The sequence below is a fragment of the Alexandromys fortis genome, unplaced genomic scaffold, assembly GCF_014885135.2.
Source record: "Alexandromys fortis isolate MF-2015 unplaced genomic scaffold, M_Fortis_MF-2015_v1.1 scaffold_50, whole genome shotgun sequence".
Taxonomy (NCBI): Eukaryota; Metazoa; Chordata; class Mammalia; order Rodentia; family Cricetidae; genus Alexandromys; species Alexandromys fortis.
The window spans coordinates 4271546-4290119 of NW_026067932.1; the positions used below are offsets into that span (position 1 = coordinate 4271546).

At 42.3% G+C, this 18574-nt stretch overlaps 1 protein-coding gene across 1 annotated transcript in view; it reads left to right on the forward strand.

The window, feature by feature from the left end:
* Cfap54 (cilia and flagella associated protein 54) overlaps positions 1–8933 on the forward strand; it is a 251916-nt gene extending 242983 nt beyond the window's left edge. Inside the window, exon 68 of the mRNA XM_050145787.1 lies at positions 7841–8933. Coding sequence (XP_050001744.1) covers positions 7841–7960 — 120 coding nt within the window. The 3' untranslated portion in view covers positions 7961–8933. The remainder of the gene's footprint in view (positions 1–7840) is intronic.
* Positions 8934–18574: the final 9641 nt, after the last annotated feature.

The following is an 18574-nucleotide window of genomic DNA, read 5'->3' on the forward strand; positions in this document are numbered from 1 at the left end:
CAGCACCAAGTATTGTTATAAGTGTGGAGATTTTATTTCTGTGTTCCCGGTCAAAAGCACACAGGCAGACCCCATGGAGGCTCTCAGGAGGGTCCCCAGCTACCTGGTACCTAGCGGCTAACTTGATTGCTGAGAGAGTCAAAGCTCTGACCTTTAAGTGATGTTAAACTCTCACGGTGATGATGGAAATATAGTGAGAGAAGGCAAGCTTGCCTGAGCAGACATTTCAGTCAGGTTTGGGCAGACTGTGCTGTGCTAACAAATAAGTCTCATTGCTCAGTGGTGGCGAAGTGTGTGTGTACATGTGTGTGTGTGCGTGTGTGTATGCATGTGTGTGGGTGTGTGTATGCATGTGTATGTGCATGTTTGTGCACGTGTGCAGGTGTGCGTGTGGCATGGCTCACCACCTTCTACCTTGTTAGTCACTAAGCATACCAGCTAGCTGCTCTGTGAGCTTTCAGGAATTTTCCTGTCTCTGCCTCCCATCTTGCCACAGGAGAAGCAGCAGGACCACAGGTTTGTGCTACTGTATCTAGCTTTCCACAGGCTCTGGGGGTTTGAACTCGGGTCCTCACAGTTGTAAGGGCAAGTATTCTACATTGAACCGTCTCCAAAGAAGATATATTGGCCTCACATCTGGTGAAGACTGGGTACTTGGCTGAGTGTCTAAGCTGTCTACCATGTTCCTCAAGGACAGCTTTGCAGAAGAGGTGCATTCAGTATTTCCCAAGACCTTTTTTTTTTTTTTAAGGTTGACCACATATCCACATGTGCTGGCAATCACAGACAGTATAGACTCATTTAGAGTGATTGACCCTAGACCCTTCTTTTTCTCTGAAATATATCCCAGCCTAGGTGCTAAATTCCAAAAGCCCTCCTGGGTGGCTGTCATAATTCTTGCTCATATCCTAATGTCTCACCCCAGTTTGTAAGGGTGTGCCAGGGAGCATAGTAAAGATGCACCCTTGTATTTTAGGGGACACTTACAACTTTTTGTCTCAGTAGACTGATGTAGAAATATCACGAAGTTTTAAGTAGAAATAATACAATAAGGTAGTACCAGTCTCCACACAGCAGCTGTGATAAGTACGCTATCCAAATCATCTCAGTGGACCACACGTGTGACAGGTTACACAACGATCTTCCAGGGGAATCCCCAGAACTTGTGGCCTCGCATGGCCAAGAAATGTTGTGAAGATGATTGAGTTTAGGGTCAAATGAGGAGGACCCTCACAAGGCTGTCATTGGTGCTTTAGTGAGAGGGTGCTTGCTCTGGAGGGATCTGACAGCAGAGGAGACAGGGAAGCAGAGTGATGACAGGGTCGGCGGGAAAAGCAGTGAGACTCATCTTAGGCTGGAGAAAGAAAGCACAGGCCAGGCAGATGAACCTCCAGGAGAAACCAATCCAGATGACATCATGACTTGATATAGTTCAGCTGGTTTCAGGCTTCTGACCCCCCCCCCAGGAATTCAATAAATTTGCCAAGAACCACTAAGTTCACATGAGTGTGTGGCTTCAGTGACAGGGAACAGATACACAGACATGTTCTAAGCTAAGCACGGGACTTCAGATTTTGTTTGTGCTCAATGTAGGTGTTATTATGGTTGCTATTTCTCGGAGCGAAGTTGAGGAGCAAAGACATTAAGTGGCTTACCCAGGGTCCCTCAGCTAGAAGTGTCCGAGTCAGACTCAATGTCCGGGCTGATGGCTGCTCAGAGTATGTTCCTTAGCACTGTGCTCAAAACAGCTTTTCCGCTAGCACCCTTTTTCCCCTGAAAGCACCTTCTGCCGTGTCTATGAACCGCCCCTGGCCTGCACAGCATCACCCATTCCCACCCAATTTCATACTTCTGCTCCACCCAGGGACTCAGAAATGTGTGGAAGATTCTACGGGAATCTTCAAGTTAGATTGCAGTGGCAGGTTTTTTCCATCTGGGAATAGCATGATCGTCTACCTCACTACCATCTCGGAGCACTGATAACCTTGGTCCAGTAGTCAGTCAAGTGAACAGAAACAATACGGCAATAGGTGAGCTCATACTAAAGGTGACGGAGCTGCTGACACTACCTAGCACAAAGAGGGTTGGAGGTCACCAGACCTTCACCTGGAAATCCAGCCAATCCATATTCCCTCTGTGCCACCCCACTCCTAGCTGAAAAGGAGCTTGGGCGATTCAGGGGCATGTAGGAAGAGGAAGGTTAACAGGACATTGTGCTCCCTCAAGGATGAAACTTTGTGATGGTGCAGGTGTCTGAGGGATACCCCCACTCCCCTATGTAACCCCTCATCCGTGTTTCTATAAATACATCAAGTGGATTCCTCACTGGTCCACCCAACTGTAGCTGGGTCTATCTTTGGTGCCCTCTCTCTGATGAAAGGATGCTCATGTTCAAATTTGTTCAAGTCTCCCCAGGAAGAGCTGGCAGATTTAGGATTCAAGTGAAATTGCATTTTTTTCCCTACTTAAGCCTTCAGGAAGATGTTACTTAAGGGGAGATATTAGTTCTAAATATTTCTCCTACTCTTTAATTGTTAATTCTCCTAATACTCTAGAGGGGGAATGTTCCTAGGGTAATCTAATAGAATGATTAATAAAAGCAATGCATTAGACTTGTTTCTATCATGACCCCAAAGAGAAGCATCTGGAAATTTAGCGTAAGTGTTAAAGTTATTTAAATCTCCCAACAGCGTATATGGGTTGCCTGCTTGCATGCATTTTGCCATATTGCCATTGCTCTTGAACTTAGATCCAAATGCAGCATGTGTTCCTGTGTACTGTTCTGTGTGTGCTGTCCTGTGTGTGTTCATGTGTACTGTCCTATATGTCCTGTGTACTGTCCTATTTGCCTTGTGTGTTGTGTGTCCTGTGTGCTGTTCTGTGTGTCCTTTGTGTCCTTTGTAGTGTCCTGATAGATTGTTGGTTGTTTAACTCATGCTTCCTGTTGTACTTAGAGCTTTTGATATTTGAAAGGAGATTTTTCTCTATTTGGGACCTTCTATAATTTTTTTTTATGTTGAAAAGCATATCTTTCTGACAAAAGAAAGCAACTTCAAAGATTCTTTTCTCTAAATCTCGGGAGTCTTGAGCAGTCAGAACAAGCCTTGGGAAATACAACCCCAACTTTCACTGCTTCCTTCAGGGTCTCCTTTGGTTTTTGAAGGATTGTTTCTTTAAACCATTCTCTATAAAGAGAAATGGGTGGTGGATGAGAGCCCTTGTCATGCAAGTCTGATGACCTGTGTTCAGTCCCAGGAACTCACACGGTCCCCTTATCTCCATGTGTATGCTGTGTTGTTTACACATGCACATGGGTCCTTGTGTGTGAACACACACACACACACACACATACTAAACAAAAGAGAAAACTTTTAAAAGCATGTACTTGTAATTAGAAGATGCTGTCAGTTCTCTGACTTTGCATCAACTAGACTTTCTTGTCTGAGTCCAGACTGGGTTAAAGGGCAGGGGTATGTAGAATGGGTTCCATGTTGAGAAAGGGTTGCAACACACAAAGATATTTAGTCATTGATATTCTAGTTTTTATTTATTCTGCCGCTGTGATAAACACCATGAACAAAGCATGCTAGGAGAGTAAAGGGCTTATTATATCTGTTACTGAGGGAAGTCGGATCAGGAACCCAAGGCAGGAACCTAGAAACAGGAACTGAAACAGAGATCTTAAGGAGTGCTGCTTTCTGGCTTGCTCCTTATGGCTTCCTCAGCTTGCTTTTTTACACAACCCACGGTGAGCTGGGCCTTCCCACAACAATCTTATCTAAGTGCATCTCCCATAGGCTTGCTTAAGGAGAATCTGATTGAGCAATCCCTCAATTGAAATGACCTCTTCCCAGGTACTGTAACTTGTGTCAAGTTAATAAAAACAATCAAGTTGATAAAAACAAACAAGCAAGCAAGCAAACAAACAAAAAACCCTGGCACAGTCTTACTTTGCACGGTTGACTGTTATTTGAATTTTTTGTTTTTGTTTTGTTTTTTTCTTTTTTCTTCCCAACCTTAGCTTGGTTTATTTCTAGCCAGACTTTCTTTCTTAATTAATTAATTTATTATTTATTTATTTAAAATTTCCACCTCCTCCCATCCTTCCCTTTCCCTCCCACTCCCTCCCCTCTCCCTCCCCCTCGCTTTCCCTACTGCACGTACTGGCTTTTTGGGAGCCTAGTCTGTTTGGATGCACACCTGCCTAGACCTGGATGGTTTTGGTTTTTGAATCAGAGTTTAATGAAATCTACTATGACCCAGAATCCCTTATCTATCTGAGTTGACCCAAGTACTGAGATTATCGTACATTTTTTCCCCCAGCACCAAATGACTCTATAACTTTCAAACACCAACTGAGTACCTAGCAGTTACCTTAACCCAGGGATAGTAGGGAATCAACAAGCTAAGGGCCCCATCCCATAAGGCTGCCTGCCCCTCTGCCAGCTGCAGATGGAGTGTCCACCCCATTAGTATTTCTTTCAAGCCAGCTACAGACTTACAAGTTGCTTCCAGCCTCAATAATAAAAAAAACAAAACAAAAACACTCATGTAAGTATCCTTTGTATGCTTATTAGTATGTTACAAAGGACAAGGTGACCCAGCAACAGCGATAGAGAGATGTACACACACACAGGACAGGGTCTCAGAGAAAGCATGGGAGGGTCTATGCCCTCTCTAAAGGTACCATCCTCATTCCGCCTCATGCTTCCACCTGAAGAGACCTCAGGCAGAGTTCTATGGGGGATCCGGCACATAAGCTGCCCTTGAGCTGAAGGTGTGGCACAGTGAAGGTGGTGGGGGTGGCCGAAGAAGAATCTGCCCTTCTGTTCCTGGACAAAGTGCCGTTTGAGTCAGCTCCCTGCACATGTTTTCCCCACACCTTGGCATTTAATATCCAGTTTTCTTGTTCTCTCTAAAATTCCTCTTGCAATAACATCATTTCATTAAAATTTAATATTAAAAGATTTCTACCATCTCGTCAGTATGACGGTTTTGATCCCCTATTATATTAAAAATACTTCTCTGTCGTGTTTAAAGTTTGATTAACACAAAAATTAGAGTGGTAAAAAGATAATTTCATTCTCAGAAAGGGGCAGGATTTCCCGTGGGTGAGGGAGATTGTATAAAGACCCTGTCTACTATGAAGACCGGTGTACTGTCTCTGTCAGGATGGGAGGAATGGTACCCTTGTTGCTGGCATGAGGACGAAGTTAAATTAGGTATCCAGTTATTTCTCATCCCGAACTTCCATTGGCTGCCTCTTCTGTCAGTCACAGTATTGACTCTTAAGTTAGCTAGTACCATAGCTATCTTCTAAGATGCATGTTTCCCCCAGCGTAGAAAACAATTCCAGTCAGTTGATAACTTCAGAGAGAGGGGATGCATTAACAGGACGGAAGCGTGGTAGAGAAACGTCCATGTGAGATGTGAATTTCTTTTCTTACGTTAAGACTATTAACATTCTTTCCCCTGCAGATCTTGTGCTGTATTTTAAGGTTTTTGAAAGGAAGCCGTTCCATCAGCCATATCCCTAAACTTAACTCAGAATTACAGTACCAGATGAAGCAGGCCAAACTGACGAGGGCAATTTTTCCCACATGGCTCCCTTCATTGTTGAACATTTAGAATCAAAGGAAAGGTGACTGACATTGGACCTGAGGGAGCCAAGGAGAAAGTGATTGACACTGTGCCCGAGAGCACAGGAAGACGTTAGAGTAGCTGCTTAAAAATCAGATTGGGAGAAATCGCAGCTATTTTGAAAATTGCAAGGATGACTGAAATCTCAAACGGAATTTTCAAGATATGTGACTATATGGAGTAGCTGAAAAGCTCGTATGTGGCTTGTGGAAAGTAAAAATTCAAAAGCAGTTTGTTTGAAGCGCTAATAGTAAAATACATGCATATCCAATGGCCTAGCAAACTCACTGTCATTGGTATGTGTAATTTATATAAACATAACTAGATACATGATATATGCATGTGTGTTATATTTAAATAATACATAAATGATACATATGCGTGTGCACTCATACACACACACACATATGAGACATGGTATCTTGTAAAACAGGCTGGCCTTAACATCACTATGTAGCCCTGAACTACTTCAACTTGACCTTGAACTATTGATCCTCCTACTTTCACTTGCCCACTTGAGGGATTGTAGGTGTGTATCACCACACTTGTCTTATGTGTATGTCTATTTGTTAATCTTGGCAATTGCATCCATATATCCATGCACGTGTGCATGCATGCAAACGCACACACACTCTGCATGTTAATAGCTCAGTCGGAAGTTTACCTTAACAGTTTTATTTAGTAGCAGGGAAAGACAGAACAATATGTTTTAGCATGCTACCAAGAAACAGAATTTGAGGTTGTGCCTTACTGTTATACCAAAAGGCTTAGACTTCCTGTGGTGTCTAGAAGGTGGGAGTGCACACCAGAGAGGGACCTGTCATTCCAGAGACATTAGTTTCTCTTGAGGACGGAGGAGGAGCAATGACTCTGGGGTGACAGCAGCTCTTATTCTATCCTTGTGACATGAAGGTGTTACCTGTGGCCTCCATAAATAAACTCACCAATCATACCTCATCCTTTGACACATGGCCCCTTGTTCTTGGAGTTTTCAGTGAAAAGGGACAGGAGTCAAAATACAGTATCTGTATTTGGCAGACATCATGTCACTAAGGTAACTGCAATGTTAAGTAAATTAACATGGCACTTCATAACTTTTTAAATAACTGGTTCTATAGTTAACCTGGAAAGGAGTCGATATGTTGGTATTTCTATTCATATAAACATAAATAGATACATTTTCATATATTATATATAAATAATAAATAGTAAAGGAGAGATACTACAAAAGATGGTACAAATACTTTGATGCTAATTACTATTTCTTTATGTCTACTTTGAAAGTCATCTGTAAAGATTATTAAATTGGGCCTGAGGACTGGGGATAGATATCTTAGTCAGGAAAGGCAAGCGTAAGGATCGAACTTCCATTCCCAGGACCCATGTGTGGAAATGCTGGGCACGGTGGCACAGACCTGTAAACCCAGAACCAGGGAGGCAGAGACAGGTAGTTGCCTGGGCTCGCTGACAGGCAGCCCAGCCTAATTCATGAGGCCCCAGCTATCATGCTTTCTTGGGAATAAATGGATGAATGATTCATTTAATAAGTCATCAATAAATTAGTAAAACTTGTCCTCTAATGTCTTACCAGGTTTCAAACCCTCAACATTGAATTCACTGTGGCCATTTTTCATGGTGTTTATATTTCATTCACTACCCCAAATATTAATATAGACCAGTGTGCAGTCGGTTCCAGGATACATTCATCCCCTAGAAACCATTTTTGTTCTTTCTCTTGTAATCAGTGCTGTGATCACAGAAGCTTTAGTCTGCTTAGGGTGACTCTTTTAGCTCTTGGCCATAGAAACTTGGAGCCTCTTTAAGACAGAGTGATCTCAAACCCCGTGTCTACACACTTCCTGGCGCCCGTGGCAGGACATAGGCTTACAGGAAGAGTGTGAGGTTTTCTCAATGGGCCTCTCAATCCTTATGAAGAATGGTCCAAAAGTCCCATGCAAGAGTGATATCAAGGCAAATAGCCCTTGTTTTTAGAAATAGGTGATTTTTATGAGTGGATCTACAGATGTCAGTAGAATATGAAATGGCATACGTGACATGTCGTCCATGTGGAGAGCTGAAGCTTCCAGCTTCATCATAAACATGATGCTCACCGCCTTTTATAGAACACTGTTGTGAAGTTTGCTTCAGTCGGCGGTTTGAAACAATGCATCTCACGTGCACTTCTGTGCTTTTTCCTCAGGTCCCCTTCGACATCTCGCTGCCTGCTATATTCAGTCTCGAGAGACTTTTCGATCTTGCCAGTGGTTGTATTGTGTCAGTAGGCAGCCTTTTCAACTGGATGATATCCATTATTCCCTGAGCATCCTTTACAGGGCAAATCTAAGGGGGGATTAGTTGTTACTGATGATCCGGTTGGAACAAAATTTCTCAAGTTTTTAATCTCATAAATACCAATCTTTTCTGTTATTTTGAACTCAAGAAGTTTCTTGATTTGGCCTGGGAAGAAATGGTTGACCTTGCATGGTATATGCTTCTGAGGGGCATCTCAGCATGGAACTTCATTGTACCAGCTTTGGGATTCTGCAAACCTGTGTCTGGGTAGCAACCTTGCCACATGCCTGCTTGGTACCTTTAAGGGCTTAGTTTCAGCTTTTAAGCTTTTGCATCTCCATCTGTAGGATGAGAGTATCCGTGTCTATCTCATGATGCTGTGGTTATGTATTAAAGTAAGCGAAGCAGCTTAGGTGCTCAGTTTAGGCCTGATGAAGTGGATGACTGGGGCCTGTCATTTGCCTGTAAACCAGAAGAGCACCAGACATTTGTACCGTCCATCTAACATCTAACTATGCCATCCGTACACTAACACTTTTCACGCTCTGTCACGTGAACAGATACTCATGAAAATAAAGAAGCAAAATAAACATGCAATTTTATGTTTGTACTCAAGTTTTAAATTGTACACATACCCAAGGTTCCAATGTTTGGGGACCACTGAACCCAAACTGGCCTATGACATTATATGACGGGAATGAAGCTTTTACTGAGGATGTTAAAAATAAAAATTGGGCATTTGAAACTTTACCATAGTTTTGCCAGCTGTAGGAACACTGGAAAAGAACAGAGGATTGAGGGTGCCTATGACGTATAGGTGAAGGACCTGAATACTACCTATCTGGAGTGTGTGAAGTTTGGGTGAAAAAAGGGTGTTCCCTCCAAAATAGACTAGTCTGAAAACCAGAGGGTCAGTCAGTAAAGGAGAGAAGACTGTTAGGGGTGGATCAGGAGAGGAGAGACAAGCTCCCAACAAGAATACAGGGGAGAGAAAAAACAGAGAGCCGAGTGACTGACAAATTGGTGGCCGAGAAAGATACACATATAACATCTAATAGAAAAGTCCATGACAGACATGAAGGCTAACAGGAAACCATGCCACAATGAAAGGAACAAAGACCAGTGAGCTTGGGGGAAAGGCCCTACCTGATAACTGCACTCCTACATGAAGTCTGGCTCAAGCAGAAAAGCCATTCCGATGGTGAAGGCTGTTCTAGGTCCTTTGGAGGAGGATGGGGATTTATAAATGTCTCTGCTGTGTTAGAGAACAGGTTTGCACTTCTTAATACTGGAAGTTTAACATTACATAAAGGTTGGCATCCAAGGGCCAAGAAAGGCCAACATATTAGCTATACATATTAGATATACACATCACACATGACAACATGGCAAGCAAGGAGGGCCATCCACTTCAACCTCTTGTTAATTTCCCAAAATGCAATATGGTCGTTTTTCATCCTTCTCTATTAAGATTTTACTGGTTGGATACTTAATTTTCTTATAGATATTAATGAATATAATTTTATAGACTTTGTTTTTCAATTTTTTGAGACAGGGTTTCTCTGTGTAACAGCCCTAGCTGTCCTGGAACTAGTTCTGTAGTTCAAACTCACAGGGATCCACCTGCCTCTGCCTCCTGAGTGCTGGGATTAAAGGCGTGCGCCACCACTGCCCAGCTAATTTCATACACTTTTTAAGGAACCATAGAACAATGTCTGGTGCTCCATAGAGGCCTATAATATATACTGAGTGAATGGTTATATGGAGAAATGCTTGTGAGCAAGGCAAGGCGACACATGGAGCTGTAAGAAAGAGGGAGTCCAAGATGTCACTAAGACCACCATCACTAATATCAGCACCACTGTCGCCTTTCTGGATCATTGCCATGCCGTGTTAGCCGTTACTGCACATGAATTATATCCCTCTGTCTTCACAAAAACCATGACCACCGTGCACAGAGAGAATGTTATATATGCCTGTGCACTGACTTCCTAAGAGGAAGACAGGTCCCTTCCAACCATTGCAGCTAGTGGAGCATCTCAGAGCCTTTGAAAAGCTGCCCCTTCCTTCCCTTTCTGGCGTTTACAGATGCGATTATTTATATTATTATATTATCATGGTTGTTGTTTTGCCAAAAAAAAAAAAAAAGCTGTCTACAATGTGCCAGATCCTGTAGTCACAACTTCTAAGCAATCATTCTAGAAATTCCCTCATCTTCTAATAAGAGAGTGACATTCCGTAGTTAAAGCTGGAGCAGTCTGCGCTGTGCATCGAGGAAGCGTGAAGGAGGCTGAAGCACAAACAAATGAACAAACAAAAGTCAAAATCTGCAGGGATGAACAATGTGTTTATTTCCCTAAATGTTTTGCAAGGTTTTTTTTTTCCAAGACCAAATTACAATTTTTGCAACTGCTTTTCTCTTTTAAACTCCATCTATAGTATCCGTAAATACTTGCCAGCACACGTCTCTGATGTTCTCCACTTGGTTTAATTAGAACAGAGACAGCAGGGAAGCAAAGGGAGAGAGAGAGGNAGAGAGAGAGAGAGAGAGAGAGAGAGAGAGAGAGAGAGAGAGAGAGAGAGAGAGAGAGAGAGAGAGAGAATGAATTAAAAACCAGGGAAGGGAAGGCTTGGGGAGGGAAGCTGCAGCCTGCAGCTAAGGTATACGTAATAGAAGACAAGCATTCCCCTACCTGGCTTATTCCTCCAAGGAGCTGATGTCTAACTTGTCTACCTGCCGTCCATTGGATGCTGAGTGCTGTTGTGTGGTTCATTGCATTTGGGGCACATACCCAAGAGCGTGATGCTGACATTATAAATGCCCAAGTAACAGACTGTGATACAATTCTTACTGAATTATGAGATGAGTATCAACTTACAGTCATCCAAGTGTCGTGAAGTATCGATAGGCCGTACAACATTTAAAGGCAAGGATAACGATATAGTAGTTATGGAATCATAATACATAAATACTAAGTTTTTAAGAACAAGTTAATGGTTGGCAGTGAATTCCAGCTGTGGTCATCTCTTGGATGAAAAAGAGAAAAGGAGCTCTGGGAAGTCTCGGGAGCTTCAGTCGTGTTTTTAATTTTCTTTCTTAAGCCAAATATTTGTTATGTAAGTCTCTCAGGTTTTTGCGAGCATATGTTTCATAAATTAAAAACAAACACCTCCCTTTCTTTCCTCATCTTCTTGGTTGGCAAGCTTTGTCAGCTTATTGACTTGCATGCCCATCAACAAGAACTAAATGGGAATTGTGTTTCTGGAAGCATACATGGCTCCCACTCAGTGGTCCTCAGATCTGGTCCCATTCATTTCAGATCTGAATGACAACTAAAAGTCGTTTGAAAACTCATGTTCAACGATATCCATATGCCCATTTTTCTTTGAAAATCAAGCCATGAAAATATTAATTCTTCATATAAAATAGTAGAGCCTTAATAAATGCTTAATTCACCGGAAGCAGAATCCCTACACAGTTATAAGTCCCTTGTTATCTTTTAAATGATTTGATTTCTCAAAATTAGATCTGTGTGGAACCTTCCCCATGACTGCCTATTGTATAAAATCAGCTCCCACGTAAAGCCCCTCTACCATAAAGACTTTCAATGTTTTAAATATATATATATATAAAGAAGTTTCTCTTTAACAAAGACTCTTTTTTTTTGTTTTTTACTCTCTCTTCAATAATGGCTTGCTTATGAGTTGCGATTTTGACACGAACATTTCCATGACAACCTTTTTTTTTTGTCACAAACGCATGCATGATAAAGAAGGAGGCTTTAGTGAGAAAGCTGGGTTAAGAGGCACAGGAGTTATCACAAGCACATTTTCAACTGGAACTTCAGAGACAAGACAGAATTAATTGCCATTGCAAATGAATTGTGCTCGTTGCCCCCTGACGCTTCAGATCCCCTCTGTTTAGTTTGTGTGGAACAGCTCGGATGAGTGGATCTGGAACCAGAGCCTGTGCCAGCACAGTCCGCTTTGAAGCCGCCTTTTGAACCGCCCACATGGAGGAAGCTCTAGAGATTTCTGAACACGCTAGGATGTCCGGTCTTCCTTCCTTCCCCGATTCAGTTCTTTCCCTCAAGAGCCACGAGAATTTCTTGGACCGACTTCCCATCATTAGAAAGTATAATTCAAAACTAGCAGAATCTGTCAAGTGTGGAAAGGGAGAAAGAACAAAAATTACCCAGAAGTCCACCAAGGCTCATAATTAAACATAGTCCGTCAAATCTGTCTAATTATTATACTAAGAGCCAAAGAGAAACAATGTTCTAACAACGATAAGACTCAAGATTCCAGGCGAGGAGCTGGAGAGATGGCTCAGTGGTTAAGAGCATTGCCTGCTCTTCCAAAGGTCCTGAGTTCAATTCCCAGCAACCACATGGTGGATCACAACCATCTGTAATGAGGTCTGGTCCCCTCTTCTGGCCTGCAGACATACAGACAGAATGTTGTATACATAATAAATAAATAAATATTAAAAAAAATATTCCAGCCGACTTTCTGTATTCCCTAAATGTCGCATAGATGGGCCTTTTCAGAGCTGACTGGCTGGAAAAGTGCTCAAGTTGGGAGTGTGTAGATCCAGAGGTTCATAAAGTAATGAAGATATAACTAGGTCCAAAGGCATTGGCCAGGGTTGTTCTCCCTGGTCATAACAACATAATGACCTACAAAAGGAAAAGAAATCAGATTTTAGTGTTGCCCTTTAGAGGCAGGGCATTTAATCACCCTTCCACAGATACGTTAATGTCTCCCTGGCCAACCTAGCTCTTTCAATCAAACATGTAGTTGTTCATTTGAAATTGGTTATTTTTTTCATTTGATAGTTTTAATTCACTATATGTGAATTTTGCTACCTAGGTAAATGTCTTTTCCCACTTTTTTTAATTGGAAGAAGTATTTAAAAACACTCACTATATTCCAGGGACCATGAACCCAATAAATGGTACCTAGGCCGTTGCTGTCTCCAGTAACACATTTGATCCAGCAATCAAACCCACTTCTGTAGATAGAACCAAAGGAAATAGAAGCAGTAAGTTAAAGAGACATCTACACTCCAATGTTCACGTCAAGATATAATAACAGATGTCTATAACCTGATGAATGAATAAAAAAAAACCCAAATCACAATAGACTACTATTCAATTTTTTTTTTTAAAAAAAGAAGGGACTTTATTACCTATGACTTCATGGATGAAGCTGGAAGGCATTATATTAAGTGAAATAAGCCAGTCATGGGAAGACAAATGCCAGAGGGCCTCACTTAGATGTAGACTTTCATAGAGCTGAACTCACCCTATAAGTAATCACATGACATGTACTGGGAGCGGGGAGGGATGGTTGGACACATGCTGGTGAAAGCATATACAACTTCATAGAGACAGGAAGAATAAGTTCAAGGGAATCTATTGTACAAAATAGTGTCTGTAGTCAGCCACAATATATGTGATATTGAAAATGATTGGGTAGATTTGAAGTGTTCTCACCACGAAATATATATGTGAATATACACATTTATTAACTAGGTTATTTCAAAACAGTATTTTATGTGTGATACAAGCATAGGGAGATATGTCTATACATGAGAGATATTTTGTATATGTATACGAGAGAGAGCCCTTTGAATATGCTAGCTAATGTTCTTTCAAAGCTCCCATCTACTGGCCCCAATTGATTGGCCCATGAATCTCTCATACCACATGCATGATCTCTACCACTCCCCTAAATGCAAGAAAACACACACATGCTCTTGTCATATGCATCCAATTTTGTACATGCTGACTGTCATATCTACTTCTTCCTTATGCTCAGGGAGCAAAAGGGGCGGAGACCAGGGAAGTAGGGAAAGTGTGTCCCCACTTCATACAGTGGTCCCTCATCAATGTTAGATTTGAGTTTATTTGACTGCTGAAGCTGTATGGTTTTCTTTTCTTTGTTTATATTTTAGCATATTGCATCACTTCCTACTTTCATTGCCTCTTCAGGATGCTTGCTTGCTTTTAAAAAAGATTTATTGTATTGCATTGCATTGTATTGTATTGTATTGTATTGTGTTTACGTATGTATGTGTGTATACAAATGTGTAGGCACGCACGTGGAGGCTAGAGGTAGACAATGGCTTCTTCCTCCGCTGCTCTCTACTTTACTTTTTGAAACAGTCTCTCACTGAACCTTGGCCAAGGAGTTTTCAAGGCTCTGCCTATCTTTGTTTGCTGAGCAGGTGGGTCACAGCCATTCCACATCGTTTGGCTTTTCATATGTGTGCTGGGGATCTGAGGTTGGATCGCACAGCAAGCGCTTGTTCAGCCAGATCAACTCCCTGGCTGTTGGGCAAGTGTTTTGTTGTTGTTGTTGTTGTTTCTCGTCTCTGTACTCCAGCTCTGTCATCTGCTAAGTGTGGAACAAGCATCTAGAACAACCGTGCCACGCACAGCGGTTATCTCTTATTCTCTCTGCGTTCTTCTCCACACTTCTCGTGTGCCTCCTCCAGGGATGCCGAGCCCTGCCAAGAGAGAGCAAATGGTTTGGTTTTGTTTTGCTTTATTTTTTTGTAATGTTTCAGAGTTCAGTTCTGCTAAAAGCAATGTGGATTTTATAGAAGTCCCATCTGCCAGCAACACCTCTGAACCCGGGACCGTAAAACAGTGCAAGCAATTATAAAATCAGAATTAAAATAATTGCTTGAAGCCACCAAGGGGAATGAGTGAAAATAGGCAGAGCCTGGAGGAAGCACGATCCTTGAGATATGGGAGCAAACCGAGATTCGCTTTTAGCAGCTCTCTCTCTCTCTCTCTCTCTCTCTCTCTCTCTCTCTCTCTCTCTCTCTCTCTCTCTGCTGTCCCCCGCCGCATCTCATGATGTATTTGTGTGCTGCTTAGTGATGGGGGTGAATTTAGAGCAATGCATCATTAAGTAATTTCATCGTGACCTCAGCGTCACAGGGTGTATTTACACAAGCCGGGATGGTGCATCCTCCCAAACACAGAGGACATATAATTGGATGTGCTCTCCTCATGCATAACCAGCAGTGCCGGGGGTACGTCTACACCATCTCCTCATTAAACACAGGCGTGGTGTGTCGCATCATCAGGGTAGAATGTCCCCTGTATCACTGAGCAATAGGAACTTTTCAGCTCCATTTTAATCTTACGGGGTTGCTGTGCTATATGGGATTGAATAAGGCACCGTTACATGGACTATGACTGTATAAAAGAGAGAATCGGGAAAAAGAGAGACGTAGCTGGACTGAGGGTTCGGATCTGTCTGAGAAGACGAGGTCCCCACCACCACCACCACCACCACCACCACCAAAGGAGACAGCCTGGAATCGCCCAAACCAGTGCCCAGCTGACCTCAAATTGTTGGTTGTCTTCCGTAACGCACAGCACCTGCTGAGACTACAGGCAGCCCAGTGACTTGCCAGAAACTCTGCAAGAGTCGGGTAGAGATTTCAGCAGGTGCTGAAAGTTCTAGATGATCAAAGGTTTCAATTCGAGTCCAGGCAAGTGACAGAAACCTACTGAATTTCTTGTGCTCTTCGTAGAAACCTGGAAGCGAGGCCTGCAATTGAGAACTACAGTTGATGCAAAAAGAAGCCGACCCCACTGAACATCCCTCAGAGGGACTTGGTTTGATTGTCATTCAACTCTATGCTCAGGCCAAACCCAAACACAGGAAGGCAACATGTCCCCTGCAGCTTAATACTCCTGTCATACAATATGGAATTATGAAATTAAAACACACACACACAAACACCATTTGTAGAAACAACAAGGAAAGTGTGACCCTAGGGGGAAAAAAGCCAAACAGTTCCCCTGCAGCCCTGGACAGTAGAATTAGAATATGAAGGTTTTAAAATCACAGTGATGCATGGGAAAAATCTATTACAAAAGATTGATATAAGGGCTGAAGAAAAAACCAGTTTGTTAGGAGAGATTAGAAAAAGAAAAAGAATCAAATAATGCAAATCCTAGGACTGACAATTTCACCAGGGAAGTTAAAAATCATTGAAAGAGCTGAAAAAAGAAACTAGGCACTATGGGAAGGGGGCAAAGGGCAGTGCCCTTGAAACAGACCAAAATCAATTATCTACTTGAAGAGAGAGACAAAAAAATTCTTAAAAATTGCAAGCAATGGAAGCCTATATAACCATATTGAGTATTTTTTTTCCTGTGTGTATATGTGTGCTTAGGTTCACAAGTGTGCTTGCGTGTGTGGTGGGCTAGCCCAAAGGTCAGCTTCTAGTGTCGTTCTTCAGGAGCCATCTGCACAGGGTGTCCCACTGGCTCCTGAGGTTGCTGATGAAGCTAGACCCGTCGATTAGTGACCTGTGGGCCTGCCTGTCTACACATCTCCACAGCAGGATTAAAGCATGTTCCATCATGTCTCATGAACTACATCTCACATACCACAACATTTCATATACCACCATATCCCATGTACCACCACATCCCATGTACCACCACATCCCATGTACCACAACATCTCATATACCACCACATCCCATGAACCACAACATCTCATGTACCACTAAATCTCATATACCACCATATCCCATGTACCAAAACATCTCATATACCACCGTATCCCATGTACCACTACATCTCACATACCACAACATCCCATGTCCCACCACATCCCAAGTAACATCACGTCTCATTGTTCCATATGAGTTCTGAGGACCCTCACACTTATGTACTGAATACTTTACTGGCTGAGCTCTCTGTGTAGTGTATAGGTGTTCTAGCATACATGAAATTGAAACTTTATAAAGAAAAAAATGACAGAAATTATTTTGAGATCATAAAATCTCAGAAAGACAAATATTACGTATTTTCTTTCAGGTAGAATCTAGGTTTTAAAGAGATGTGTGGGAAGGTATCATTGGACAGAGGAGGGGCCCCTGGGAATAGGCACGGAGAACAAGACAGAAACAGAGTGAATCATCAAGCGGCATTATATACGTATACAAACGCTGTAATGAGACCCATTTCCTAAAACATGCAGCGGTGACCATAAATTATAAACAATAATGGTAAAACCCTTTCTAAGTTGGGTTAAAACATTAAACACATTCAAGATTCAGGAATTCTAAAGGAGTTCCACAGACGGACCAAAACAAAATCAAACACAAGTAAGTCGCAGTCGAGCTTCTGAAAACCCAGGAAAAAAGAACTAAACCCCAAGGAAAGGGCACATGACAAAACGCCAAGAAAAGGAAAGGTAAGAACGAAGGCTGGCTTATCTCAAGCCTCCGAGGCTAAAGAACAACAGCACGTTTTCTGTAAAGCGCAGGTAAGAACACTCTCTGCTCAAGCCCATGACCTAAGTGCAGTCCCTTGGACCCCGTAAAGGTGAGAGGAGAGGACAAGGTTCACAAACGTGTTTGCTGACCTCACTGTGCACCATGGCATGTGGGCACCTACGCCGCCTCACACTAATAATGTGTTTTTTAACTCTGTAAGAAATCAATCAGCGAGGAGTCTAGATGACCCACAGCTGATTGTGTTCGAGCCTGTCACTAATTACATCAGCTATGACTAGACCAAAGCCTTTGGTAAAGCAAAACTGTAGACGAGTATGGTGACTCATGCCGGGATGTAGGGGTCTGAAGCAGAAGTATTGTTGTGAGTTTAAGGCTAGCCTGGGATACATACTCCATTCCAGGCTAGCCTGAGATATAGCCTTTTTTTTTAAACAAACAAACAAAAAAAAAACTATACAAAAAAAGCAGAAATTGTATGCCCTGACAGATTGGAAACGATAGGGTGGAGACATGGAAAACATCCAGAGACTGAACCTAAGAAAGTTGATTTGGATATATTAAGATAGTGCAGATTTTATTTATTTTTTACTTATTTTTATTTGTGTCTATGTTTGTGTAAGTTGGTGTGTGAGTGTGTGTGTATGTGTCTGTGTGTATGTATGTGCGTGTCTGTGTGTGTATGTGTGTCTGTGTGTGTACGTGTGCGTGTGCGTGTGCGTGTGTGTGTGTGTGTGTGTGTGTCCATGTGCACACAGGACAGACGTGGGCACTGAGAACTGTCCTCCATCTTGTTCCTTTGAAACAGTTCAGTCTCTCCCAGAACCTGGGGCTTGTGTTTTTTCAGCTATATTGGAAGACAACATCTTAGTGATCCCAGGCGCCGGGATTATCCGTGTCTGTGGGATACCTGACTTGTTATTACCGTGCTGGGATCTGAAGTTCCGGTCCTCATGATGACACAGCAACCCCTCTTACACACGGAGCCATCTCACAAGCCCTCAAGTTTGATTTCCACACATCTGCCCAGTGATAACCTCGAAGGAGAATTTTGCCTTGATTAAAAATCAAAGTGTTTTGATATGTGCACTAGACCGTGGGGACTCTCAGCCACAGATAAGGGCTAATCTTGACACTTGAGAGAGGCAGGTAAAACTACTTGAGGAGAGTGACAAGCCTCTGCTGGCACAGAAATTAATCTTTCAACATCAACTTATAGTATAAAAGCCAAGACTATCTCAAAATGAATGGGGTCTAGGAAAACTGGGATTGTTCTCCTACAAGAGAGACCTTTTGTCCTAGAAACGGAAGAGTTAGAGTGTCAGGAACTCCATTTCTTTCAAAAGAGTCTAGGACAGTGCTCTCAAC